The following is a 25,387-nucleotide window of genomic DNA, read 5'->3' on the forward strand; positions in this document are numbered from 1 at the left end:
TAAAAGAGCCCAGAATCACAGAGGCACAAAGCCTTCCATCTTCTTCCGAATCTCTGCCGCCTCCTTCTGCAGTCGATCGGATTTCTTGCGCTCATAGACAGCACGGACAACACGGCGAGTCTGTTCTTCGCCCTCGGAGAAGTTTGCCTTCGCAAGACCAATGACGGAATCAATTTGCTCGGGCGTGTAGATGAAGTTCCAAGTGGACAGGAAATCATCAACGGCAGGGTCGATCGAGTTGGGTTGTGGAGCGAGGGGCAATTCCGGGTCCTTGGTTTGAGAGCTATCCTGTCGCATGGACTGAGCAGCCACGCGCGAACGAGTTTTGGCTTTGGGAGGGATCTGTGGTGCGGAAGGATTGGGAATCAAAGGGAAGTAGATAACCGCGATTCCGGCATCTGGTCGCATCAGGTGGAAGTCGGACTCGGAATGATCTTCACTGTGGGAAGTATCAAATAGGCGTTTGGATGGTGGAGGCTTGTTGTTCGAGGTTCGCTCTTCCGTGGTGCCGACCCAAACATTGCAATAGCCCAGGTCTGTGCTAGATGTGGGCTTTTGATTAGCGGGCTGGGTTCCAAACTGATTCTTGGCGTTGGTAAGTTTCTCTGTTATTTGCTCCTTGGTGATATTCTCTGGCTCGCGGAGGGCATTTTCAGTATCCTTGAGGCTCGAAATTTTAGGCCATCCGGTACCGATAGGCCAACCCTTAATACCACGTTGTTTGGCGTATCCATCGACCACAGAAAGCCAGTTCTCCTGTTTAACGTCTGCAGATGCATCAAATGCGATGATCACGTCAACATCACGCCCAGGTCGAATGAGTGGGTAGATTGGCAGATTGTTGCTCATTCCCGCATCCATAAGACGCAAGTGCTCGTTTCGAAAAATCGACTCTGGACAGGAGTTGGGCAGCTGGTCTTTCATGCCCATAACGTAGTTGGGTATACCCGCAGGGTCGATGGGATGCACCTTGATCAAATCTTGGTTCTTGCCTTGGATGAGAGAGTCGATTCCACCAAATCCAGCCAAGCCTCTGATCACAGGCCGGACCTCCTTGTAATAGTGAGACAAAGTCGCGCAGAAAGCGCTACCCCAAACACCCATGAGCCCAGTAATTCTCATCTCCGGGAGGGGGAGGTTTTCAGCAGAAACCTCAGAGCGACCTGCGTTGAAGTGACGTCCCAAAGCCCAGGTGGGAATACCGGCATTGAGTTCTTCACAGAAGAATTCGTAGGGAGTGAACTCAAACCACTGGAACCATGCTTCTTTCCGTGCCTCTTTCACCAAATCTTCGGGCGTTGGATGCTTCTTGGTTTTTTCGTTTGGGTGGTCGATGGCTTCGACAGGAATCTCATGTCGCACCGCCGTGTAGATGGGTAGCGGATGCGCCCCATTTATCAAATTGGCTCGCTGGTTCGACAACTTGAAATCCACATCGGAGACTCCGAGTTCTCCTCGCGGGACCAAGAGTCTCGCTGCAAGCAGCATTCCGTAAATATCTACCAATCCAAAGTCCGCTCCAGGGTCGCCTTTAAGCTTTTCCACAAAACCACTGAGAAGGTACTTGTTTGTCGGCGCAGTAGTGAGGAGATCGAGAGCTGCCGGCGGGAATGCAATATGAACACCAAGACGATTCTTTAAATGGTCGACAAGCTTCTCAAAGTCTTGCTGCGCAACGGACGAATGATACAGGGTCTGCAGCCAGCAACTGCCACTGACACCGGCTGTGTAGGTTATACAGTCCCACAGCCCTGCTTCCTGTGCAGCCAGGTAAGATCCGGTGCCTGCAACTAGAGCGCGCAGACCACCTCCTGAGCCACACATCGCAATGACTGGTACATCTTCGGGGTGGATATCCTCCTCCGGTATGTTGAGGTAGGATGACAGTGCTTTGACAACCTTCTGTTGTCGATGCTGTCTAAATGCCCGCTCTTCGTCGCAGAGGTCCCCACCTACTCGTACCTCGGCGTCGCGGAGTATTTCTGGATTGATGTTAGGGTCCTGCGCCTCCTTCCAGATATCGTCTGCCAGGGAGCCTGGTGACAAGGAAAGCTCTCGCTGCAGCTTTTGGACAGTAGCTGGTAAAAATCGCGTCCAGTCTGGGATAATATAGTCTGTAAGACTACCCACGTCTACCCAATCGCCGGAGCCAACAGTTTGTTTAACCTCATCGAGCTTTTGGCCGATTTTGTCCCAGATGGATCTCTCATCCTTGCCCTCCTCACCAATTCTATCTGAGCTCGTATTTGAATTGCTAGACTCTGAATCATTGTTGCGTAGTGTTCGAGAAGTAGTGAATTGAGCTCTAAATTGTCTGGGTTGAGACCATTCCCTTGCAGTGTATGCAGCTAGCGCAACGGGGGGTACCGTCCACAGACGAGTGACCCTGGCAGCGCCCATTTTAGGCGGGAAGCTTCGAGAAAAGTAAGAGGCCCGCTGCATCTAGTGGGATCTATTGAAGGACTTTCAAACCCCTGCCCGGCCTTCTCTTGGAGGCCACAGCCCCCGGTGCATGACGTCGTACACACACGTGACTACAACCACGTGATACTGTCGGGATGTGCTTCTAGCTTCTTTGGGACTAGCGTTGCGGACCTTATCACTGGATGGAGCTTGGAGGGGACAATCAATGCAATCAATCCATTTGCTCTCAAAGGACATGAGGGCTCCGGATGATTACTGATATGATTTCTTTGAATTGATTTTGCCTGCATTGCATTTCACAACTAACCATGGTGGCGCCAAGGAATACTGCCTACGCCGAGGAGAGCGCGGAAGTCGAGGTCCTGTATGCCAACCTCGAGAAACTCAACCGACTCACGAAGAAGATTCAAGGCTCCATGGTACGCCTGGAGACAGGAGGAAAAGTTGTCAAAGAAGCCATTGGTCCCATCTATAGTAACACCCAATCCCTTCAAATCACCAATAGCAACATCGACAAGATCAACGACGCCATCGATCGCCTCCGCCAGCCTCTCGATGCAAAGAACCGAGAAGATGGCATCATTCGCGCAGGGTATGCGCCTTTATACTCTCTCTCGATATGCTGCCCCGAGTCATTTGCTGATCGTTCTTCAGACCACAGAGCTCCGGCCTCACCCAGTATTTGTCGGCGATGAAACGTGTTGAAAAGGCGCTGGTCGACCTCAACACAACAAATCTACGATCAAATCAGAATGCGATCACCGACTTTAATTCTCTCCTAAACACCGGAAGCACAAAACTTCAAGAACTGCTAAGGGGAGAACTGAGCCAGCATGCCACTCCGGTTGAGCCCCTACACTATCTGACCAAAGGTACGCGCATCATGACCAAACGAGCTAGAACAAAACTGATGCCCGACATAACTAGATCTCCCCTTTCCATCCTTGCCCGAAGAAACTATCTCCCATATGACGCCCTTGTGCTCTGCGGTCAGCTCCGCATTCATCCATGGATCTCAGCGCGGCAATGGTGATAACCCCGCGTTGAAGGTGTATGGGGAAGTACGAGGGCCATACATTGCATCGAGCTTGCAAAATCTTGCCATTGCATCCCTCAATACCGTCAAACGGCGACCTACCGATGGCCCTTACAGACAGGGTACAAATGGTATTGGTGTCTATTCCAATGCGCTGGAGGCTTTCGTAAATGCTGAGCACGGTATTATCGTGCAGATTTTCACCGGAGATCAGCAGGGTCTGGCGTTGCAGGCTACCTTCTACCCAGCTATGGGCGAATACTCCAAAACGCTCCGTGAGCTCAACCAGTACATAAAGGCCAATCTGATGACGGACTGTTTCTTGGCTTTTGAGATCATCGAAATTGTGACTGCAATGTCCTATCGGATTGATTCCAAGGCCGCGGAACTGAAGAGCCTCTTGATAGAAGCACTTCGGCCTGTACGCGAGACTGCAAAGTCGTCACTTTCCGAACTACTCGAGGAAACGAAGCGCAAAGCTGCTACCGCGCCACTCTCACCGGACGGTGCGTCAGTGCCTCTTGTGGAGGAAGTGATGAGCTCATTGGCCACTTTAACAGGATACTCGGGTCCTTTGGCTTCTATCCTAACTTCTCTGGGAGATGGAAACTGGCGTGCCAAGTCCAACGCCGCCGGCTCGGCTCCTCTGGATGTAGGTCCAGACAGTGGCACACTTTTGTCGCATTTCATTCTAGATATGATCGAAGCCTTGATGACCTCCCTGGAAGCTCGAGGTCGGGCTTTCCATCGATCGAAGGCAGCGCTTGGTGTATTCTTGTCCAACGTGTTCTGCGTGGTCGACCGGTCGATCCGACAGAGCTCCGAGCTGGCACGTTATTTGGGTACCCCCGACAGTATCGCCCGGATCGACACTTTCCGCAAGCGTGCGGCATCTACCTATCTCGATGCATGGAAGGAAATATCCCAGTATCTTCTTGATGTGCAATATACCTCTCGTGGGGCGCAGCGCAATTCTAGTGGCAGCGTCGATTCAAGCGCTATCGTTAAGGCTCTGTCGTCCAAGGATAAAGATGCGATTAAGGACAAGTTCAAAGCGTTCAACGCAGGCTTCGATGATATGGTGTCTCGACACAAAACCCTTCACATGGAGCGCGAGGTGCGCACTGCGCTGACTCGTGAGTTGCAGACTGTTCTCGAGCCCTTGTATGCGCGCTTTTACGATCGATATGTGGAGATCGATAAAGGCCGTGGCAAATACATCAAGTACGACAAGGCAAGCCTATCAGTACAGCTGGCGCAGTTGTCTTGAGTTTCCTTAGCGAAGATTGCAATCGCGGAGGACTGTCCCTTATACCAGCTAATACCATAATAATGCATGCAACCACTACATCTTTTTTCCCCAGGTGGCTCATTGCCCGCCATTTAAACGTCAATATACCTAATGTTTTGTTTGTTTCGAGGTTTCTTATTGGTTCATGTGGGTTAGTGACCCTTGCGCGTAAGGCCTGGTTGATTTACTACACCCTAGGACCCCGTTCATCCGACTGTTTTCCTTCCAATTCCTGTCTCAATTCTTCTCTTCGGATTTGACTTTCTCGTTTTAACAAGGGTGATCGTCCGGTTTTTACTTCTGCCCGACGGGTCAAGATTCATCGCCTCAGATGCAGCATGGACTGGTTTTGAAGAGGGTAATAGAATCATCCACCTTTTCTTGGCAAACCCGAGGTTTGAGAACCAGAACAAAATCACATCTCACCCGTCCATTTCATTTTCATTCCAATCCCCATTTCAGTTCTTCTCTTCTGATTAGATCCACAGTTTCGCTCGTTGGCTTGCGAAAAGCTTCTATGAGGTAACTAGTGAGTCTTCATGAATTGAGACAAATCCAGTGCAGTGCGTAGTCTACTTTGCGATTATGTTACCCGATTAAGGAATATCTGGTATCATGTGAGAAATGGATCATCTCCGATAACGTGACTGATAAGCCCCGCCAAAATCGGACTTCAGCAAAATTCCCTGCTGCCTTGTCTTATTCTCCATCCTGTTGCTCAATCCTTCGTTTGAGCGTCTCAACTTAACACCGACAAAATGTCCGGAAGTAACGATATCTACCAGACCCCCCTCAATTCGCGCTATGCGAGTAAGTTGATCCCAACTGCCCCTCCCATGGAGGGGTAACCCCGGAAATTGATATTTTGGAATTAATCAAACTCAATTGATCAGGCAATGAGATGAAGTATCTCTTCTCTCCCCGGAAGCGCTTCTCCACATGGAGGCAGCTTTGGACCTGGCTCGCGGAGGCTCAAAAAGGTACGGGAAGGTGGAGCCTCAACCGAGGTCGGAGGTAGTTGAAGCAAGATCATCCAAATTGACTGAATCATGGCCACAGAGCTCGGACTTCCTATCACCGCCGAGGCTATCGAGCAGATGAAGGCCCACGAGATTATCCAGGATGACGAGTTCGCCGTTGCCGCCGAGGAGGAGAAGCGCCGCAGACACGATGTCATGGCCCACGTCCACGCCTTTGGCCTGGTTGCCCCCGCCGCCGCCGGTATCATTCACTGGGGTGCCACCTCGTGCTACTGCACTGACAACGCCGATCTGATCCTGCTCCGCGACGGTCTCGACATCCTCATCCCCAAGCTGGCTGTTGTCATCGACAAGCTGTCCCAGTTCGCTCAGCAGTACAAGGACCTTCCTTGCCTGGGCTTCACTCACGGTCAGCCCGCCCAGCTGGTAACCGTTGGCAAGCGTGCCTGTCTCTGGATCCAGGATCTGCTCATGGACCTGCGCAACCTCGAGCGTGCCCGTGATGACCTGCGTTTCCGTGGTGTCAAGGGTACCACCGGTACTCAAGCCTCTTTCCTGCAGATTTTCAACGGCGACCACGCCAAGGTCGAGAGCCTGGATGAGCTTGTTACTGAGAAGGCTGGCTTCAGCTCCGCTTTCATCATCTCCAGCCAGACATACTCGCGTAAGATCGATGTTGACGTCGCCAACGCTCTTGGTTCTTTCGGTGCTACCTGCGAGCGCATTGGCATTGACATTCGTCACCTCGCCATGCTCAAGGAGGTTGAGGAGCCTTTCGAGAAAGACCAGATTGGCAGCAGTGCCATGGTGAGTTCGCTTGACCGTTGTGTTCTTTGGAACCTGCTGGCTGATAATCCCTAGGCCTACAAGCGCAACCCCATGCGCTCGGAGCGTCTGTGCTCTCTCGGACGCCACCTGCAGAACCTCCCCAAGGACTGCTTGGATACCTACTCCGCTCAGTGGTTCGAGCGCTCTCTCGTGAGTATACCCCTGGGTTCATTGAGAACATCTGATTAACTTTTACTAGGATGACAGTGCCATCCGCCGGATCAGCATCCCGGAGCTGTACCTGACTGCTGACGCATGTCTCATCCTTCTGAGTGAGTTTTGGAATCACTAAAAGCTTGGATTATAGCTGACCACCACTAGACAACGTCTCCTCCGGCTTTGTTGTCTACCCCGAGGTCATCAAGCGCCGCGTCAACGACGAGCTCCCCTTCATGGCCACGTGAGTATACGCTCAACAAACCTAACGGAATATCACTAACCCCATATCACAGCGAGAACATTATCATGGCCTGTGTCGCCAAGGGTCTCTCCCGCCAAGACGCCCACGAGGAGATCCGTAAGTTTCTGTGCCCCTCAAATCTTCCCATCCGAACCAAAACTCTAATTTACCCAGGTGTCCTCTCCCACCAAGCCGCCGACAACGTCAAGAAGCAGGGTAAGGATAACGACCTGATCGAGCGTATCCGCCGCACCGCCTTTTTCACCCCCATCATCCCCCAGCTGGACACTCTTCTGGACGCCAGCACATTCGTCGGTCGTGCCCCTCAGCAGGTCGAGAAGTTCACCAGCACCGAGGTGGCCGCCGCCATCAAGCCCTACGCGAGCACCATTGCCAAGGGCGAGACCTCTGCCCTGTATGTTTAAGGTACCTTAGTACAATCGTATTCTGTGCATCTATTAGTGAAAGGTTATATCCAAAGATGGAGATGGGCAGATATGGGAATTTCCTATATCTGAAAAGAGAAGGGAATGTGTATACAAATTGAAATGCAAGGCATGACGTTCCACTTGTGGATATCTCCAGAGGGAAAATTCCCACCCCACTTCCCTGCTTCCCCGATGCCCCGCGCAAATCTTCGAGGGGCTTAGGAGAAGGGTCAATGTTTGAGTGTCACACTTTGAATGATGAGAAAAAAAACATCATTCTAGAAAGGGGAAATGATGTAGGAAATTCAAAGATTTTGCTGCAAAAAAAAAAAAACCCCCCTGGCAATTGAACCGCCCAAACATGAATAAGAGAGAAGATGGAAATGCTCCGGCTATCAGCCTGCATGGAAATCATAACTAGATGCAATAGAACGCTGTGAACATGCAATCATGAAGAAAGTAATGCGAATAAAAAGAATGAAGGGGAGGGGGAAAAAACACAGCTGTTTGGGTTTTGGGTCAATTGAGTGCCGAACAGCAGATATAGTCCGTCGAGACCGACAACGTCAAATCCACTCCAGCACGTCACAAAGCTGACAGCATAATGTCACTCCGAACTGCCCGGCGGCGCCCTTACCGTGGAACAACCCGGAGTATCTCCGGAGCCACCGAGGGTAATTGAAGCCCGCCATGTGGATGTGTTCTCCTCGGCGCAATCTCTCACGGGGGAGGCCAAAACCCGTGTTCCCCCTAAGCGCAATGCATCCATGCCCAAGACCTCTACCCTTCTCAGACCCGAATATCCACAGAAGCAAAAAGAAGCCGATTTGGTCGCGCAAACGCCCGCAAAGGATAAACCCCCCACTCCGGGAAAGAAAACACCCAATCCAAAACGCAATCCGTCCCCCCACACACACGACGCCTTTAATTTTGTTCGGGTTGAACGGGAGGGGTTGGTTTTGATTCGGATTCGGAGGGTAAGAAGAGGTCGCGGACTAGCCAGACGATATAGAGGACGGCAAGCACCCATAGGGTGGCCATGAGCTTGTATGTGGAGGAGCGCCATGTGACGCGACGGATGAGGCGACGGCCATTGGGACCTTCGATGGGACCTCGGCGAGGGGGTTGGCCGTTTGATTGACCGTTGTGTTGGCCGTCAGATTGACCGTTGGACTGCATGAAGGGGTAGGCGGTGGCCGCGTTCATTTCGCTGTGGGATATTCGACGGCGAGACATTTGTGTGGATAGATACCGGAGGGTATATTTTTCGGAGGGGGTGACGGGTCTCTCCCAATGTCTATGCCGGGAGAGGGTTAAAGTATCATCACCGGTGCACTGGTTGTCAAGGAATTGGAGAGAAGAAAGATTTGAAGTTTGACTGGTTTTTAGGGCACAATTGATGGGGGGGATTTTTTTCTTTTTTTTCCTTCAGGGAGATTGGTTTATTCTGCCAACGCACACAAAAAAGGAGGAGGGGCCGAAGAATAGCCAGTCAGAGACAATAATTGCTAGACAACCGCAAGAGCTCAAAAAGGGAATATTGAGTCTCCAGAAAGCGGATCTTTTGAACGGGCGAATGGGTAGCGGTGGGAACGTGGCCCGTTGCATCATCATCTTATGGCTTTTTCTCTCTCTTTTCTTTCTTCTCTGTGGGATATAACGTATGTAGGATGTTAAACGAAGATTCTCCAAGCTGAGGAGCTGAATGATCGTTCAATCAAGGTGAACAAAGAGTGATGGCGCCGGGAAATGCGAGATAGACGCGGCACTCAACGACTGTCATTTTCTTTAGCGATGGCTATTGAAAGGCTAAAAAAGGGGGGGTATTATGGGGGAAAATTAACAAAAGTACCAACAGATTGTGTATGCACGGTACTATATAACATAGACTGAGTCATATGGTGCATAGTTACATAGTTATGTTGTAAATCCGATCTACCAATTCAAGGTACAATCTATATACTTTTCTATAAAAGCAACCAAAAGGCCTTTGAGAGGGAAAATCAGCATAGTTATCGCATGGTACATAAGACCGGGCCATGTCAAGTATAGAGTCTCGTACACCATGTTGTACATCTGATTAGCCTAAATTCTCCCATTGTTCTCATTCTACTCTTCTTGCGTGACAATGACTCAGTTGGTGTTCCTGGCCCAGACCGAAATGATTCGATTGAATATCACGGGTAAGGGATTTGTAGATTTATTGCCAGACCTATGGACAAGGTAGCAGTGATTCGGTATGCTAAACTAGAAAGGACACCTAAGAAATATGCTGGGGATGTACTTGGCTCACATGTATATCCTCGAAACATCCATCTGATATCTCGCATGTGACTTGGGTGCCTTAGGCCACAACGTTATGTCATAGGTCAACTTGAACGTTGCGGGTGAACGGAGTTGTATATGTTGTACCTTAGGGATTATTATACCCCTCTCTGTTAGAAGGTTCGATTAGAAGAAAGAGACATTAAGTAAATTCACTCAAATAAATCGCTCTGTAAATCATACGTTGCTTATTTCCAGTCGTGTGATCTTCATCCGGCTCCCGGAGAGCGCAAGCGGAGGGGACCACTCAACCTCGGCAGTGAAAACGTTCCGATGACTCGCACTACTCTTTCTCCTTGACACTTCTCTCCAGAAAACACTCTTTCTGAACATCCATATCCTACAAGGCCATTTGGCCAATAGATATCCACCATGTGGAAGCCTTCAGAAAGGCTGATGGAAACCATCAGACACTATGCCAGCTTCCCCGCAACAGGTGTCTCATTGAGGCAGATGGTCCAATTCGGTGACCGTCCCTCAACAGGTATGAACTACGAACTGATTTGGCACTGTATCCCAGTAAAGGTCTAACTCTCATTTAGGTACACTGTTCCGCGCCTCTCAATTTCTCTCCGAGGAGCTCCCAATTCGTCTCGCACATCGCGTGCAGGATCTGGGTGAGCTGCCAGATGGGCTGAGTGAGATGCCATCGATCAAAAAAGTCCAGGATTGGTATGCGCAGTCATTTGAGGTATGTGACTCATCCATTGGCAATTAATTTCGGATCCATGTACTGACCCGAATACTAGGAAATCACTGCTCTGCCTCGGCCCACTCTGACTCAAGAAGTGAAAGCACGCCTTTTGCGACCAGGCCGGATAAACGGTGGCCCTTCGAAAATCCTCTCCGAGACAACTCAAAATCCCAGCGTGCGTGAAGGACAGTACCGGTCATCCGTGACCGCAACCAATGGAAATGGTGTTGCAAAAGCGCACGCCGCGGCAGGCCGACGGTACTTTTTTGCTGCGGAAGGCTGTGGGGACTGGCCTCCGGAACTCAACGACTACAACCAACGGTTTGCCAAGACCCTCCAACAGATCAAGCGACGTCACGACGGAGTCGTGACCACTGTCGCGCAAGGCATTCTGGAATGGAAACGTGCGCGGCAGCGCATGCAGATCGACTCCACGATTCAGTCCTTCCTCGACCGGTTTTACATGTCAAGAATTGGTATACGAATGCTAATTGGCCAACACATCGCACTCACGGAACAAACGCATGTCAAACACCCCAACTATGTCGGAATAATTTGTACCAAGACCAATGTTCGCGACATCGCGCTCGAGGCCATTGAAAACGCCCGCTTTGTCTGCGAGGACTACTACGGTCTCTTCGAGTCGCCTAAGGTGCAGCTGGTCTGCAAGGAGGACTTGAACTTTATGTATGTTCCCGGGCACCTATCACACATGCTCTTCGAAACCCTCAAGAACTCGCTTCGGGCGGTCGTTGAACATCACGGTACCGATAAGGATGAATTCCCCGTGACCAAGGTCATCGTTGCCGAAGGCAAAGAGGACATCACGATCAAAATTTCCGACGAGGGCGGAGGTATTCCTCGGTCGTCGATCCCCCTTGTATGGACCTACATGTACACTACCGTGGAGAAAACGCCCAACCTGGAACCTGATTTTGATAAGAGTGACTTCAAAGCGCCAATGGCTGGATTTGGATATGGCCTACCAATAAGCCGACTCTACGCACGGTACTTTGGCGGTGATTTGAAATTGATCAGTATGGAGGGGTGTGTTCTTTCTCTGCTTTCACTTTTTGTCAAACCCTCACTAATTGACCCCCGCAGCTACGGAACCGACGTCTACCTCCATCTTAACCGCCTCTCTTCCAGCTCAGAACCCCTGCAATGACAATCACCCGTCACGAGAGACGGTCGGATCCGGATCACCACTTCGCATCGCCTGCACCCAATTTACAATGATCCGGAATACAAACCCACGCCGTCTCGAGGACTGACACTGATGAATGCCCAGGCCCACTACGCTCGCATGCTCAGCCGAGAGGTTTCGGAGCGTAAACAAGTAGGAGACATGGAGAGTCTGTTCCACTCGGAGAAGCGGAGGAGAGACGAGGAAGAGATGTAAGACGGGCTTTGGCTTAGCCTTGGCTTTGGTCTTGGCTAATCTCCGTCTTATAACTGGCTCTTCCATATCTCCCGTCTGGTCTCTTGCTTGTTTAATCTGTTCCTCCCATTTGGATAGCTGCTGCATCTGCGGTCAGCTGCTTCACCAGCATACGAAGATGAGTTCGCAAGGCGCACCACAGTGCCCCTGCTTTGCCTAAGACTCTCGGGTAATATCTCAATAGATGGACAGAGGGAGAGAACGAACATTAACAAACCACCAGAGAAGCTATTCTCTTTTCTGGATCTCGATGATACCCCTTTTCTCTTTCTTTTGTTCTCTTCCTCTTCCTCTCTGAGCTGGTGGTTCTGTCACTGATCTGGAGTCTCTGTATAATTATTTAAATTTAATCGATTTTAGCGAATACAAACATTATAGTATCATTTCTGTCTCTAATAGTGTGGTCAAGCATCCGCTACAATGAAATTCAATGTCTCAAAAAGCCTTAGAAGACCATGCAAGAAGTAGCACGCTAAGAACCACTCGCGTCATTTCACAACTCATAGATCCTCATCCTCATCCTCCACTCCCCGACCCGGACCCCTCCCGGAACTCCTCCCCGCCAATGAAGCCCCTCCCTCTCTGACACCTTCAGAAACCCTCCTCGGCAAATTCGCACCCGAATAAGACCCCGAAGCCTCAACAGAGCGCGAACCACCACCCTTAGCTTTCTTCGCATCCATCGCCCTCAAATGCGCCGGCTTATGCCAGTTATGATCATTAATATCCCCAATAACCTCCCGATATCGACCACGAATAAGCGACCCTTCCCCGCCCTTTCCATCGGGCGCGATATGGAACCGCGGGTCGTAGAGCTCTTCTGCTTTTTCCGGGTCGTTTGGTGCGAGATATTTTGTCAGAAACCGCCGGCGGGTTTGAGGAATTGTCTTGGCAGTGTTAGTTTGGGTTTGATCGTGACTGCGAATGTAGCCGGAATAGGGATGGGACCTGGAGCTGGGAGTGGGGTTGAAGTCAAGGGCAGGGGTAGTTTGGTCGTTAGGTAGTGACGTACTTCTCGTGAGGCAAGCGCATATGTAACTAGCAGCTCACTGTCCATGAGGACGGCCAGTGCTGCATGTTTTTCGTCGCGGAGATGCGAGCGCGTGCGGGCATCCTTTTCGAAGGCGGTTTGGGGCTCTGTTATGCCGTTTGGGCCGGCCCGGTTGTACGATGCTGTGAGGGGGTTTTGGGCGCGGCCATTAAATCTTCCTTTTTGGAGGTTAGTTTGTAGGCTGGAACGTGGTTGTATCATATTGTGGAGACTGGTTATTGAGGTGTAATAGGTGCACACAAGCAAGGATTCATGAGGTTCGGGAAAGACAGAGATAAGTCGTAATTGGACTTGACAACGAGGAAGGGAAGAGGGATACATGCCCGTGTCTGATCCATTTGACGTGTTCACGCCCCAAACATCATCGTCTGATTGGTGGCGGGTCATTGGCATACCATCCACGTTTGGAAGTTCACTGATGTCGTACATTGGTATGCCGTCGACGCGGTCCAGGTCGTCGAGTTGCATGCCGCCATCAGATTCAGATTCAGTATCAGTGTCTGAGATGACGTGTATGTGTTGGCCAGACATTTTGAAAATAATGAGATGAAGTAGGTTTAAGTCAGCGGCAAGTGAAGAGCAGACCGAGACGGGATCTTTAAGTGGTGCAGAGTCGGGGATTAGATGGCGAAGCGCAACCAATGACTAGTGAGAGTGGGAGTAATGAAAGATCTCTGTGGTAGACTTTGCTTCACGTCTGTGATCGATAGAATATTCCATGCATATCTGAATCTATGACCCCGGGATTTATCTATAGCCAGTGTCAGTGGATGGTAAAGAGACGTTGGCGGTAAACGCAAGAGAGACTGGTCATCGCCTGGAGGGGGGTTGACAGCGGTGGAATTTTGCCTCAATAAGGAGGTTCAAACATACATGTTGACGGCACTTCAGATCGAAGTTAAGATATAGACGATTCAGCTTGTTGACGCGATAACCTCGTTCCCTATTGGTGTGGGTCCCCCGTATTGTGGCCAGATAAAGCAGGCGGTGATGACACAAAATGGCAATTTGTTCAAATAGCCGGGGTTGTCCCCCCCCCAATTAGGCTTAGTGGATAACTAGCATCACTATTCGGGAGATGGTGATTCGTCCAATGTAGTGCTCTTTTAAGCAAAATCTTAGATGGGCTCTGCAAGGAAGATGTGAAAAGAGCTGAATGATTTGATTGAATCAGTGATGAGTGACGGAAGTAAATATAGTGCGATGTCAAAAACCCAATAACGCCAGGAAAAAATGCCGCTAAACGACCAACAGCTCGGGAGATCATGTGGGAAAGAGGAAATGAGGTTTATTTAGCTGGACAGTCGTGCATGTAAGAATTTTTTGGCCATTGATAACCGGCGTCGTCCCTGAAAGATCAATCGTTAGTAAAGCATGAACAAGAAGATAAAACCAGCGATATAAACATACCAAGTCGTAAAGTTTGCATTATCGTACGCCTTGCGATGTTGTTCAATATAGCTAGTCGTCTCATAACCCGGTGGGTCACAAGTAACGCTCTCGTCATCGGGGTCCTGGTAGATGCGGACGTAGTCGAAGCGCAGGATAGCAGGCATGAAATCAATGATGCTCTTGTTCTGCGGCGCGAAGTTGTCCGCCATACCCATGTTCATAATCAGCGCCATGGGCTCGAGTGGAATCATGCGCTGTCCAATATTGCCGTTTGGGCCGATGGCGCGACCGTCCAGAGTCCAAGTCTTTTCGGCGCCGACAAACCAGGTCACTTCGCCTTCTGCACCGGGTGTGTACTCGAAGGAGTAAGTTTGGTATTCGGTGCCGTTGTACCAGCGGTGGTTTAGATTGGTTAGGCCCGACATAGCTTGTTGGTAGACACCGCCTCGGTAGGCGTTGATTTGGGTGACGCGTGGGTCGTAAACGGCGGCAAAGTCTGGTGTTTTTTTGGTGAGTGGATTTATGGCAGAGTGAAAAGATCGAGAAATACTCACCATAGTCGGGCATATACCACAGGTCGAAGGGTGCAGTCTGCAGACTCTGCGACGCACTGCCGACAAATGGACCGCTGTCACCGTACAGTGGGGCAGTGCTGCCTTCAATCACATCGATTTCAGGAGCACTGCGCGCAATACCAGGCGTCGGGTGGTCAGAGCCAGGACAGGCACATCCAGGTAGCCGCATACCAGGCAGCCAGTTGATACCATCAGGAGAACTCTGGTTCGGGGTGATGCCAGCATCGCAGCCATCATGGTAGCTGTATGGCCACAAACCATCAGTGGTTGCAGCATAGCCGGGACGAGCCAAATTTCCCATGGCCCAAAATCCGGGCCAGAACCCTTGGATGTGTCCATCCCCAGGGAGGGACATGCTAGCTTCGAGACGGCCCCCCTTAAAGCAGAGCTTGTTCCAACTCTGTACCATGCCAGATCGGTACTCGAGACCGTGGTTTTCGAAATGATCAAATCGAAGCTGAAGGGTGCCTTCTGCCGTGGTTACTGCGTCAGGATCATACCACTAGACAGTGTTAGCACTTGAGCGGTGATTTTCAATTCTGTTGAAACTAACCTCTTTGTCCTGTGTTACTCCGTACCAAAGATCGACGGCTTGGAAGAACGGGTCATCATCCTCGAAGAACGTTCGACCGGGCATGTTAAACTCGTCGGAGAACTGCAATCAAAAATTCAGTCGATTGTCGTAGATATTTCCCTTTCAAACAACTTACCACCAGCTTCATCTCCTTTCCGTTAACATTTTTCTTGGTGTATGCCTCTTTCGGCGTGTCTGGGTCAATCAAGCCCATGCGCAAGTTTTCCAACAATGGGCGCTCCCCAACATCCAAACACAACGTGTCTTCCGGGTGGCATAGACCATCATGATGTTTTGTGAAGCCGGCCAGCCAAGTTCTGCGATTAGTGGTTAGCTAAGGAGCGCGATTGTCAACTAAGCCAATAACTTCTTACATGAGAGGGTAACCAATGAAAAGCACCAGAAGGCCAATCGTGAAGACAGCCAAGCCACCGACATTCAAAATACCTCGTTGATTCCAGATGTCACAGTCTCGGTCCTTGTCTGCTGGGTCCGGATTATGCAAGTAATCATCCTTCTCCACGTCCTCGGGGAACAACAGCAGCCCATCAGTAGGCATTATGTTGAACTTCCCTGACACGGTCTGTGTATTGACGTCACGCTCCTCACTACCAGCGTTCGAGGGTGCCCTCGAATCGTGGAACGGATCCAAAGGGAAAGTGCTCTCACGACTGATAGAGCTGGTACTCGAGCGAGCCGCAGACCACCGGTCAGGAGACCGGGGGCGATCAGTCTTGCTCACACCTTGTCCCTGCGTAGGTCTCAACTTTGGGGGCAAGAGAAATTCCGAGGACTCGGGGACGTTTGATGTGCGGTATGGTGACACTGCCATCCCTAGAGCGCCCGCTGCTGTGAGCGTTTCGGGGCCCTGTGGCGTCAAGGGTCGGGGAAATGTCCGCGATGTGAGAGGCGCGTAGCCTTCACTGGTCTGGAGGAAAGGATCCTGCCGCCCCGAGTTGAGTCGGATATGAGGCGTAACCTTTCCTTCCGAGCTATCAGAGCTGTGGTCCGACATTTTTCTGGTGATCCTCTGGTTCCTGGATAATTCCGACACGCTCCTTCGCTCTGTGCTAGCGAGACCTTGCTCTCTACCTTCAATCGTAGCCGCAATAATAGCTCTTTTGCATCAGTCGTAGATACAATTCGTGGGCCAGGTTGGTGTGACGAAGAGCTGTCTTGCTTCTTTTTCTTCTTTTTCTTCTTCTTCTTCTTCTTCTTCTTCTTCTTCTTCCTCCGGTTCCTCACGCAACGATTTTGCTATACAGCTAAACGGTAAGTACTGAGGAACTAAGTCGGTAGACTGCACAGTTGATGAGTGCGATGTTTAGCGAAAGAACGGACACGGCAGGTCGCACAGCATCGAATGTCCGTCGCCGACACGATTAAAGAGACAAACAGAGTCTAAATGGAGAAAAAATGCCAAAACCACGGAAGAAAAGAAGAGCCTAGATGGCCCGAGGGATCTTGTTTGGGCTCACGAGGAGACAGGAATGACAGAAATCCAAGGGGGCAACCAGTGGTATGTCTATGGTTTTCTCCCCCAGAGTATTTGGGATGTACTGTGGATGATAGTAGAGTATTGTTCAACACTCGGCTCATAGACCTAGAGCCATACCTGGTGTATCATCGACTGCCTGGTTCAATTTATTGAAGTCGACTGGTGGTTTTGAGGCTCTGTCCTGGCTATCACGCCCTACGTAGGGCTATTCTAGGGTGTGCGGCATTCCCGTTGTTCCCAGGGCCCGAGGAATGGCATGCCCTGAATGCTGGCCGGAATTTGGGGATCGACATGGCCACAAACCTGGGGAGATTCAGATGAAGCAATATTAGCAGTTAGAGGTTGCTCTGTGTGGATATACGGGGGGGAGCTGTTGAAGAGAAGGGCGAATCAGTCGGGAAGATTGAGAAACACGGCCCGAGACCCCATTCTACCAGCGCAACATCGAACATGGAGATATACATGTAAACCAAGGTTTTACACAGAAAAGTCCAATTCACAAATTAAATCTCTTTCCACATTTTCCAGCTGGCTTTCTATTAAATTGACGAGGACAAAACATCTGTGAAAATAAGATGTCTAGTGAGATATAACCAAAAGACGTCACAAAAGCCGCAAATACGGCTGACGATTCTTTTTTTTTTTAAACGAGCAATCACGAGCTCAATGGTGAGAGAGAGAAAAGTGATTGCGACAGCTTTGTTCTATTCAAGGCTAGTCCCCCAATTGAACCTGTTTTGCACAGCCATTGACACGCGTTCTGCCAAACCTCAAACATCAGGGCTTGAGAATGCGACAAATTCCGAACCAAAAGTAGTCAAGACCACCTTATACCAAGGACATATTGCGATGAAGCCTCTGATTATACATTCCATACCAATGTAATGAATTTGAAAAAAAAACCCCCAAGGCAAAAAAGAAATTCGTGCCGATATACCTTGACGCTTTCTCATAGAGTATCAATATCATGTTTTCGTAGAATGAACAGTGACACATCAAACAGCTAAACTAAGCCTATATCCTAAACTACCTCCCAAGACCTCATTATGGATACAAACAACTAGAACACCTAAGACTCAACGGCCTTGGCGCGCAAACCGACAAGACGGCTCTGAGGCGCATGGAGCGCCAGGACCCAGTACTCGATCTTGGTGCTAGTTTGTTCAACACGGTAGACCTTCAGCCCGACAGCCGACTGATCGGCACCAGAATCCTTCTCGACAGCCGCGGCGCGGATAGCATCTAGGGCGGCGGAGTATTGATTCTTCGGGTCGAAGGAAGAGGGGGATAGGATGGAGATGGACTGGGACAGGTCGGTATCTGGGGATATCAGGGAGGAGAGCTGGTCTGCAGTGAAGGGGATGGGTTAGCAGGGCGGTTTTACAATGTTTTATCTTGGGGGGTTCAAGGGAGCAGATCCATGAAGGAGGATGCGGAGCTAGGGGGTGGAAATGGATCAGGATGAGGACATACCAGCACTAGGCCACGCTCCCTCGGCAGCGCCATCCCATTTCAATGCCACGGGCTCGAAGGGCTCGTCTGTATCGGAGATGTAGTATGCTTCGACGGACTGCAGCGGCTTTGGGACTGACAGGGAGCTGTGCACGGTCTCGGTTTTGACGGTGCCGGACCCTTTCTGCGGGGCGCTGCCGCTCACATCTGCATTGGCTTTGTCCAGGAAGGACATGTAGGCGTCGTCAGAGGACATAGTCTGTGTTGAAGTTGAGAAGGGGGACTGAATGGAGAGGGAAGATCTTATTTGCGGTTGTGGTCTTGAGGTTGCGGGGAAGAGGCTGGTTTGGTGCTCTGTGTTTGAGGTGTAGGTTCTTGGGCTCGTTTGATAGTGTTGACAGTGTAGGAGACGGTGTTGAGGTGGAGAATATTTGCTTTGAAATTTCGATCCTGGAGAAAAAGATGAGATTGGCAAAGTCCGTTTTCTTGCTGGGGCTGGCAGGAAAAAGTGTGGAATGACGCAATGGACCTTGGGCTGGCACATTTTGTTCACCCCCGGCCTGCTAAGATGGGCAGATGGTTTTTTGGGCCAAATCAAAATTTTGAAGGGGTTTTGAGAATGTAGCTAGAGCCATAGAGAAATTAAGAATTAGGAGGAGTCAAGGAAGGAAAAAATGAAGTTTAGCATTTCGGGTGCATGTGCAATACACCCAAACCAGAGATATATATATTTTGAAGTGTTGGGGAACGATTGGTAAACACAAGAAACAAGTTGAGAAACGGATAAAAATTGATTGCAGGAAGTTCTCCTAGACGAATACATGTTGGATATAATTTTAAATTTTTAGACGGTATACAGCTACATGCAAATCGTGAAGGATATTCGCTTTTTTATTGAATATGAAACGTTGCACTGCCACCAACCATAGGCTTAAACATCTTAAACAGACTCCACAAGGTCCTTCTTGAGGGTACCCATGAAGGCCTTCTTCTCCTCGAAGGTCTGGAAAGCACCGTGACCGAACTTGGAGGAGGTATCGATCCACTTGAGCTCGACCTTCTCAGTGGCCCTGCGGGAAGTCTGGGGGTACAGAGTCTTGCGCAGAGTCATAACACGCTTCTTGACACCGGGAACGGAGCCCTTGACCATGACGAAGTCGTTCTTGACCTCACCGTAGTGGACGAAGCCACCCATGCTAGAGCAAAGTTAGAAATTAATCAAGCACCGAAAAAATCAAGGAGGAACATACGGGGTGATCTGCTTCTTGGAGATGTCGAACTCGGTGGAGGCGTTACCCTCATCAGAGCCCTTTCCAATGCGGAAGATCTTGTGGTTGCAAGAGGTACGGTGGTGGTATCCGTCTTGACCGGCACGGGCAACAGTCCACTGGACGTGGTTAGGGTGCCAAGCACCAATACAGGCGACCTTGCGCAGACCCTTGTGAGTCTTGCGGGGCAGCTTGGTGGTACCCCAACGGGAGGTAACACCGGAGAAACCGTGACCCTTGGTGACGGCGATGACATCAATCATCTCGTCCTTCTCGAAGATGGAATCGATGTCGATGGTCTTCTCGAAGAGGTTGCGGGCGAATTCGACCTTGTCGGAGACGGAGCCACCGTTGACCTGGATCTCCATAAGGTGGGCCTTCTTCTGCTTGATAGGAGTCTGGCGAATCTGGGTGTGGGCGAGCACACGGACGACAGTGCAGTACTTCTGGATGCGCTCAAGCTCACGGGTGATGGAGGCACCGGAGCTCTCGGCGTGGGACTTGGCGTACTTGGTGAAGGCCTTCTTCTTGGACTTGTACCAGTTCTTGTAGAAGCGACGCTTGACCTCATCGCTCAGGTGCTCAGCCCAGACGGTGGTGAGAGAGCGGAGACCACGGGGAGTCTCGATGTAACCGACGACACCGACGGCAACGAGCTGGAAAGAAAAGATGTTAGGGCCTGGTCGCTACTCCCTCCTTTCCTTCATTTTAGCACACAACGGGGAAAACGTACAGGAGGAGTCTCGATGACGGTGACGGCCTCGACAATCTCCTTCTTGTGCATCTTGGCACCAGGACGGTCAAGGTCACGGACGACGGTGGTCATACCAGCCTTGTAGCCCATAGAGGCAGTAAGGTGGACGGGCTTCTTGGCGTCATCCTTGGGGAAGCTGTCGCAAAAAAAAGTCTGAGCACACAAATCCACAAATCACGAACTCATTCAGAAAGTACTGACCTCTTGACCTTACCACGGTGACGGGCAGCGCGCTTGCGCGGGAGGTAGGCAAGGGAGCCTGAAGATATAATCAGTATATTGCAAACACACAGAGGCGGTATTTCGAAATTTCGATATCGAGGAAAAAGGTAATCACGAACCGTGACGAGGCGCTTCGAACTTCCGGTGACTCCTAAATAGCGAAAGCAGATCAGCAATTGTATTCAATAGCGATTGTATATGATCCTTCAATCGGGATACACTTACATCTTGACCCTGTTATCGTTAGTCGTCGAGGTGGTGGGAGGACGATCTGGAAATGTTCAAGTTGATTTTGCACGCTTTGGTGTGTGGGCTAACCTAAGCGAGACGCTTGGCGTGTGCAAGCCTGAGGCACCCCACAATAACCCAAATTATCCAACTCAGCCCTCGTCTTGTCACGTGTCGTCCAGATTTTCCGGGCCTGAGATGATTTTTTATGGGTCTTCCTGCTGCCAAGGCAAACGGCCAGCAATATGGTTTCAGGACATCCACATTGTGGGCTGGAATGAAATATAGACCGAAATACAATACAGAATACTACAGACTAGCAGTAATTATTAAGACAGTGATACAACTTTACGAAAAAAAAGGCAATGTTATGAAGTTACTCTACCAATTTCCGGAGTATCAAACAAATGATTTGCTTCAAGGATGCCTATTGCACCATTTAAAAAAAAGAATTCACAGTGAAAGGAGAATAGGAAATCATAAAAAAAGAGAACTAACAGACAAGACGAGTTTTCAGCGCACGCACTTAAAACTAGGTAGTCGTCGTAGCTCGCACATTCATACCGTACATCACACACACTGAAAGATAGAAAGGACAGGGAGGAGGAAGGAAGCGAGAGATATAGGATTTGCCAGGTTTGACCAGATCAAACTTGTCTGATCGGGAAAAGAAAGACTTTTTATGCTGTGGGCTCGGCCTTCGATGGAGTACTGGCACGGGCATTGCCAGCGCCATTAGCGGGGTTGCCAGCAGTGCTGCCGTTGGGGCTGCCCTTGGAAGCAGCAGCAGCCTTCTTCTCTTCCTCAACTTCGTCATCGTAGTCTTCATCCACATCCATCTTGCGCGCGGGGGGCTCGTGAGCCGGGGGAGCCTCGGAGCGAGGAACTTCTTCCTTGACCGGGGTGTTGGCGGAAGGAGGAGGTCCAGAGGGGGGAGCGTTGGATGCGCTTGCAGAGGTCTCAGCCATCGGGGGAAGACTAGGGCCAGCAGAAGGCCGGGCAGGCATGTCTTGGATTGAAGGCAGAGTAGGGGGGTGGTGAGCGGCATCTGAGGGGTGATAGTTCTCATTGGCACGACGGGCGTCTTCGCGGCGAGCCTCTGAGGAGTTTCGTCGTTGCATTTCACCAGGAGAAGGCAAACGAGCAGGTGGGCTCGGGCGGCGGTTGTTCTGGTCATCCAAACGAGCGCGACTTTCCTCATTTGCATGCTTCTTGACTGGACCAGCCTCGGCCTCCCATTCGCGGCCGCGCTTCATTGCAGATGGGGGACGATCTTCGCGATCACGGGCGGCAGCCTCAGCAGCAGTAGCAGCTGAAGCAGGGGCCGGAGCACCGGTGGCGATGGAGTTACCGCCTGGAACCTGTGGGGGGAGTGTAGGACCTGGGTGAAATTGTTGGAGAGGATATCCCGACCCTGGCGAAGAGGGACGCTCGTCGCGAATAGGGCGGATTTCAGGAGCAGGACTGAAAGGACGATTCTGATAAGGAGGGGGAGGAGCACCGCCATTGGGCCCAGGAGGTCCAGGGGGGCCAGGAGGAGCAACGGACAGACCACTCGGCAAAGTACCTCGTGGGGCATTGAAGGCATTGCCGCCACTAGGAGCGCGCTCGTGGCCTGGACCAGGAGCATTTCCAAGTTGAGGTAGGGTATGAGGCGGCGGGTAAGCATTGGGATCACCCATCTTTGGCGACCGAGCCGTGCCACGGGGATCCGGGAACGCCCGACCAGGCTCCTGTCGAGGGCTTTGAGCGGGAGCACCGGGGATCCGGGCGTCGCGCTGGTCAAGACCGTTAGACGGGGGAGCTTGGTTTTGAGATTGTAGCTCGTTAATACCACGGTTCCAGTCAGGAATCTGCCTCGGGGGAGCAGGAGCTTGTGAAGGGGGGCCAATGGGGGCTGGGGCTCCCCACTGGGGAGCAGGAGGTGCACCAACGCCTGGTGCTTGATAAGCCTGAGGATGTACATCCTGCGGCTGAGGCGCTGGAGCAGTGGGTGGTTGCTGTCCAGCCGTGCCAGCAGATAACTGACTTTGGAGCAGCTGCAGACGAGCCTTGATGTGGACGTTGCTCGGGTCAAGATCTGCGGCGCGTCCGTAGGCATCCAGGGCATCGGCAATCTGGTTGTTACATGACTCGTACAAAGTACCTAGGTCATACCAAACCTCCGAAATGTAAGGGTTCAGGCGGATCGCACGAGAGTAGGCGTCGAGAGCATCGCGGTATTGGTTGATCTGGTAGTAAAGAACACCAATAGAGCACCAGAAGGTAGGGTTGCGGCCATCGCGATAGACGGCTTGCTGATAGGCTTCATAAGCCTTGGGATATTTCGCCATGGACATGTAGCAACGACCGAGGAGATACCAGCTTTGAGCGTCATTGTTGTCTTGAAAAAAAAAATGGTTAGTTTCGATGCAAGAAATCCGGATGGGGGATTGAAAGTGTGCTTACCAGCATTGACCGACTTTTCCAAAAACTGAATGGCCTTCTCCTGGCTTTGGAAGGCATTGCTCTGCTGGTGGTAGAGCCATCCAAGTTGCTGGAGGACTTTGGCGTGGTTTGGATCCCGTTCAAGGACACGCTGGTAAGCGGATTGAGCAGATTCAAACTAAGTGATCCATGAGCACAAGGTAAGAACCAAGAGTAAATGCAAGCACGACTTACGTCTTTCTGCTGCTCGTGAACATGGCCAATCTGGAACCAGATGTCTTCTTCGGTCAGAGGGCGTGGGGGGTCGCTAACAATGTATTTAAAGCACTGAAATAAATTAGTCACGGCTCTCGAGACTCAAGGCCGAGGGATTTCACAAACCTCCAAACTCTGGTTGAACTTCTGCTGCTGCTTGTATATGATTCCCAGGCGGAAGTAGATCTCATTGGCCTTCTCGAAATCAGGTGCCATGCGCATCACTTGCGAGAAAGCCTCTTCCGCATGATCCAGAGAACCATAGCGATCATACAAGATACCGATTCCATACCACAGCTTGGGCTCCTAATAAGGGGGATTGGAATCAGCGACTAATGCTTTAAGAAGGATGTGAGGGAAATTCGCTTACCTTGGGGTCTCGCAAGTGGTAAAGGGCTTGCTGGTATGAGGTGTATGCCTCTTGCAAATTATCCATCATGAGGTGGCAGTGGCCCAAGCTGCCCCAAGTCTCTCCATTACTCGGATCCAACTTCAAAATATTTTGCAAGTACTCAATTGCTTTTGGGAACTGCTCCTTTGTTCTAAGAATGCAGGAAATGGCATTCATGGCTGAGATAGACCACTGGTTGTGACGCAGGGCCTGCTCATAGGCGTTCATCGCACCTTCGAGGTCGCCCATCAATTCGGTCAAGCTTCCTAAAAACGAAACACTGTCAGCATTGACTAATTCAAGTACATTACCGGGCAATCCTTACCTATCTGAAGCCAGACTTGTTCGTTGAGTGTGGCGATCTTCTGTGCCGTGGTGAGAGAAGGAACGCCCTTTTGACCTTGAACAGGAATTGCTGACATATGACCATTGGCCTGCGCCTGCGCATGCGCTGCGAGATGCGCTGCCGCATGGTGAGGAGCCACGCCTGCGGTGGGTGATGGCTGAGTATGAGACATTGTTCCCGAGAATCGTGAATGTGATTTGCGTTGAACTGCGTCGCGATCGAACTCTCGGAGTAGTATGGCGACACGATGATGCAGTCCAACTTTACACCACTACTAGACACTGATCAAGTGTACTCTTGTAATGTCGCACGCCAATCCTGAGGCGCAATCTCTGATGTGCACGAGCGAAAAAAGAGGAAAAAGAGGGACCGGACGCGAAAGAAGTAAAGGTCTCTCACGCGACACTATCCAGTAGTGACGGCAGTTTTCCAAAATCGACTAGATCTTGGCGCTGTCCCGAAGATAAATGAGTGGCGCGAGATGGCAGTGACACAATCTCGGGTATGTAGAGCTTGACGCGCGAAGGTAGAAGAGAAGAAATAAAATCTTGGAGAAATAGGCGAAGATACAAGGCGATACGGTGGGGAAAGGGGAAGTCAGAATTGAAGGTGATCCGAAAGCCTAAGGGGAAGAGAGAGGGAAGAGTCGAGGGGCTGGCAGGAAAGGTGAAATTCGCCAAGATACGCTAGTGGTTAGGTAGCTCCCGTCCGTCACGACTGATTATCTAATCCAAGCTGACACTCAGGAACGGCTTAGCGTTGTGGAGAAAGATCTGGAGGCGGTTATGCTCGTTTTATTTTTATTTTTAATAATTTTCTTTTCCGTTTTGTCTTTTTCTGACTTTTTCTGACCTTTTTTATTTTTTTCTCTTCTTTTTTTTCCTTTTTCGCTTCTTTTCTTTTTCTCTTTTTCTTTTTTCGGACTTGACCTAGGTATCTTCGAACCCCACCCATGATCTCATGAAAGAATTAAACAAACCAAACATTTTGGAATTCTTCACACTATCCATAGCTTCTATGTTGTCTAAGTGTCAGAATTCATCCGAATGTAACTTCTGTGCTGCTTTAAGAATTCCACAATCCCAAATCTCCCTTCTAACACGAACA

At 50.5% G+C, this 25,387-nt stretch overlaps 10 protein-coding genes across 10 annotated transcripts; 3 read left to right on the forward strand and 7 right to left on the reverse strand.

Moving 5' to 3' along the window:
- Positions 1–15: 15 nt before the first annotated feature.
- Positions 16–2,400, reverse strand: Pdw03_0109 (Phospholipase A2 (PlaA), putative; the record flags this gene model as incomplete). Its single annotated transcript, XM_014680569.1, has 1 exon — positions 16–2,400. The coding sequence occupies one exon, from the start codon at positions 2,398–2,400 to the stop codon at positions 16–18; it is 2,385 nt and encodes a 794-aa protein (XP_014536055.1).
- Positions 2,401–2,732: 332 nt separating this feature from the next.
- On the forward strand, positions 2,733–4,730 carry Pdw03_0110 (Exocyst complex protein exo70; the record flags this gene model as incomplete). The annotated part of the gene is made up of 3 exons (XM_014680568.1): positions 2,733–3,016; positions 3,079–3,296; positions 3,352–4,730. The coding sequence occupies 3 exons, from the start codon at positions 2,733–2,735 to the stop codon at positions 4,728–4,730; spliced, it is 1,881 nt and encodes a 626-aa protein (XP_014536054.1).
- Positions 4,731–5,509: 779 nt separating this feature from the next.
- On the forward strand, positions 5,510–7,384 carry Pdw03_0111 (Adenylosuccinate lyase Ade13, putative; the record flags this gene model as incomplete). Its single annotated transcript, XM_014680567.1, has 8 exons — positions 5,510–5,561; positions 5,645–5,731; positions 5,811–6,538; positions 6,593–6,709; positions 6,759–6,831; positions 6,881–6,959; positions 7,012–7,076; positions 7,134–7,384. The coding sequence occupies 8 exons, from the start codon at positions 5,510–5,512 to the stop codon at positions 7,382–7,384; spliced, it is 1,452 nt and encodes a 483-aa protein (XP_014536053.1).
- Positions 7,385–8,311: 927 nt separating this feature from the next.
- Positions 8,312–8,623, reverse strand: Pdw03_0112 (uncharacterized protein; the record flags this gene model as incomplete). Its single annotated transcript, XM_014680566.1, has 1 exon — positions 8,312–8,623. The coding sequence occupies one exon, from the start codon at positions 8,621–8,623 to the stop codon at positions 8,312–8,314; it is 312 nt and encodes a 103-aa protein (XP_014536052.1).
- A 1,461-nt stretch (positions 8,624–10,084) lies between these two features.
- Positions 10,085–11,680, forward strand: Pdw03_0113 (Pyruvate dehydrogenase kinase; the record flags this gene model as incomplete). The annotated part of the gene is made up of 4 exons (XM_066099506.1): positions 10,085–10,196; positions 10,255–10,403; positions 10,462–11,443; positions 11,511–11,680. The coding sequence occupies 4 exons, from the start codon at positions 10,085–10,087 to the stop codon at positions 11,678–11,680; spliced, it is 1,413 nt and encodes a 470-aa protein (XP_065957233.1).
- A 667-nt stretch (positions 11,681–12,347) lies between these two features.
- Pdw03_0114 (uncharacterized protein) lies at positions 12,348–13,429 on the reverse strand (the record flags this gene model as incomplete). The annotated part of the gene is made up of 2 exons (XM_066099507.1): positions 12,348–12,734; positions 12,860–13,429. 2 exons carry the CDS (start codon positions 13,427–13,429, stop codon positions 12,348–12,350), a joined length of 957 nt encoding a protein of 318 aa, XP_065957234.1.
- Positions 13,430–14,262: 833 nt separating this feature from the next.
- Pdw03_0115 (Beta-1,6 glucan synthetase (Kre6), putative) lies at positions 14,263–16,454 on the reverse strand (the record flags this gene model as incomplete). The annotated part of the gene is made up of 5 exons (XM_014680563.1): positions 14,263–14,786; positions 14,845–15,367; positions 15,419–15,520; positions 15,576–15,756; positions 15,814–16,454. 5 exons carry the CDS (start codon positions 16,452–16,454, stop codon positions 14,263–14,265), a joined length of 1,971 nt encoding a protein of 656 aa, XP_014536049.1.
- Positions 16,455–18,006: 1,552 nt separating this feature from the next.
- Pdw03_0116 (ribosomal protein L3) lies at positions 18,007–18,645 on the reverse strand (the record flags this gene model as incomplete). The annotated part of the gene is made up of 2 exons (XM_014680562.1): positions 18,007–18,284; positions 18,411–18,645. The coding sequence occupies 2 exons, from the start codon at positions 18,643–18,645 to the stop codon at positions 18,007–18,009; spliced, it is 513 nt and encodes a 170-aa protein (XP_014536048.1).
- Positions 18,646–19,329: 684 nt separating this feature from the next.
- Pdw03_0117 (Translation elongation/initiation factor/Ribosomal, beta-barrel) lies at positions 19,330–21,127 on the reverse strand (the record flags this gene model as incomplete). The annotated part of the gene is made up of 7 exons (XM_066099508.1): positions 19,330–19,585; positions 19,640–20,313; positions 20,391–20,547; positions 20,613–20,670; positions 20,753–20,784; positions 20,859–20,867; positions 21,120–21,127. 7 exons carry the CDS (start codon positions 21,125–21,127, stop codon positions 19,330–19,332), a joined length of 1,194 nt encoding a protein of 397 aa, XP_065957235.1.
- Positions 21,128–21,541: 414 nt separating this feature from the next.
- Pdw03_0118 (60S ribosomal uL3 domain-containing protein) lies at positions 21,542–24,452 on the reverse strand (the record flags this gene model as incomplete). The annotated part of the gene is made up of 6 exons (XM_014680561.2): positions 21,542–23,244; positions 23,310–23,466; positions 23,523–23,615; positions 23,670–23,849; positions 23,914–24,200; positions 24,260–24,452. The coding sequence occupies 6 exons, from the start codon at positions 24,450–24,452 to the stop codon at positions 21,542–21,544; spliced, it is 2,613 nt and encodes an 870-aa protein (XP_014536047.2).
- Positions 24,453–25,387: the final 935 nt, after the last annotated feature.

Source organism: Penicillium digitatum, chromosome 4 (assembly GCF_016767815.1).
Source record: "Penicillium digitatum chromosome 4, complete sequence".
Taxonomy (NCBI): domain Eukaryota; kingdom Fungi; phylum Ascomycota; class Eurotiomycetes; order Eurotiales; family Aspergillaceae; genus Penicillium; species Penicillium digitatum.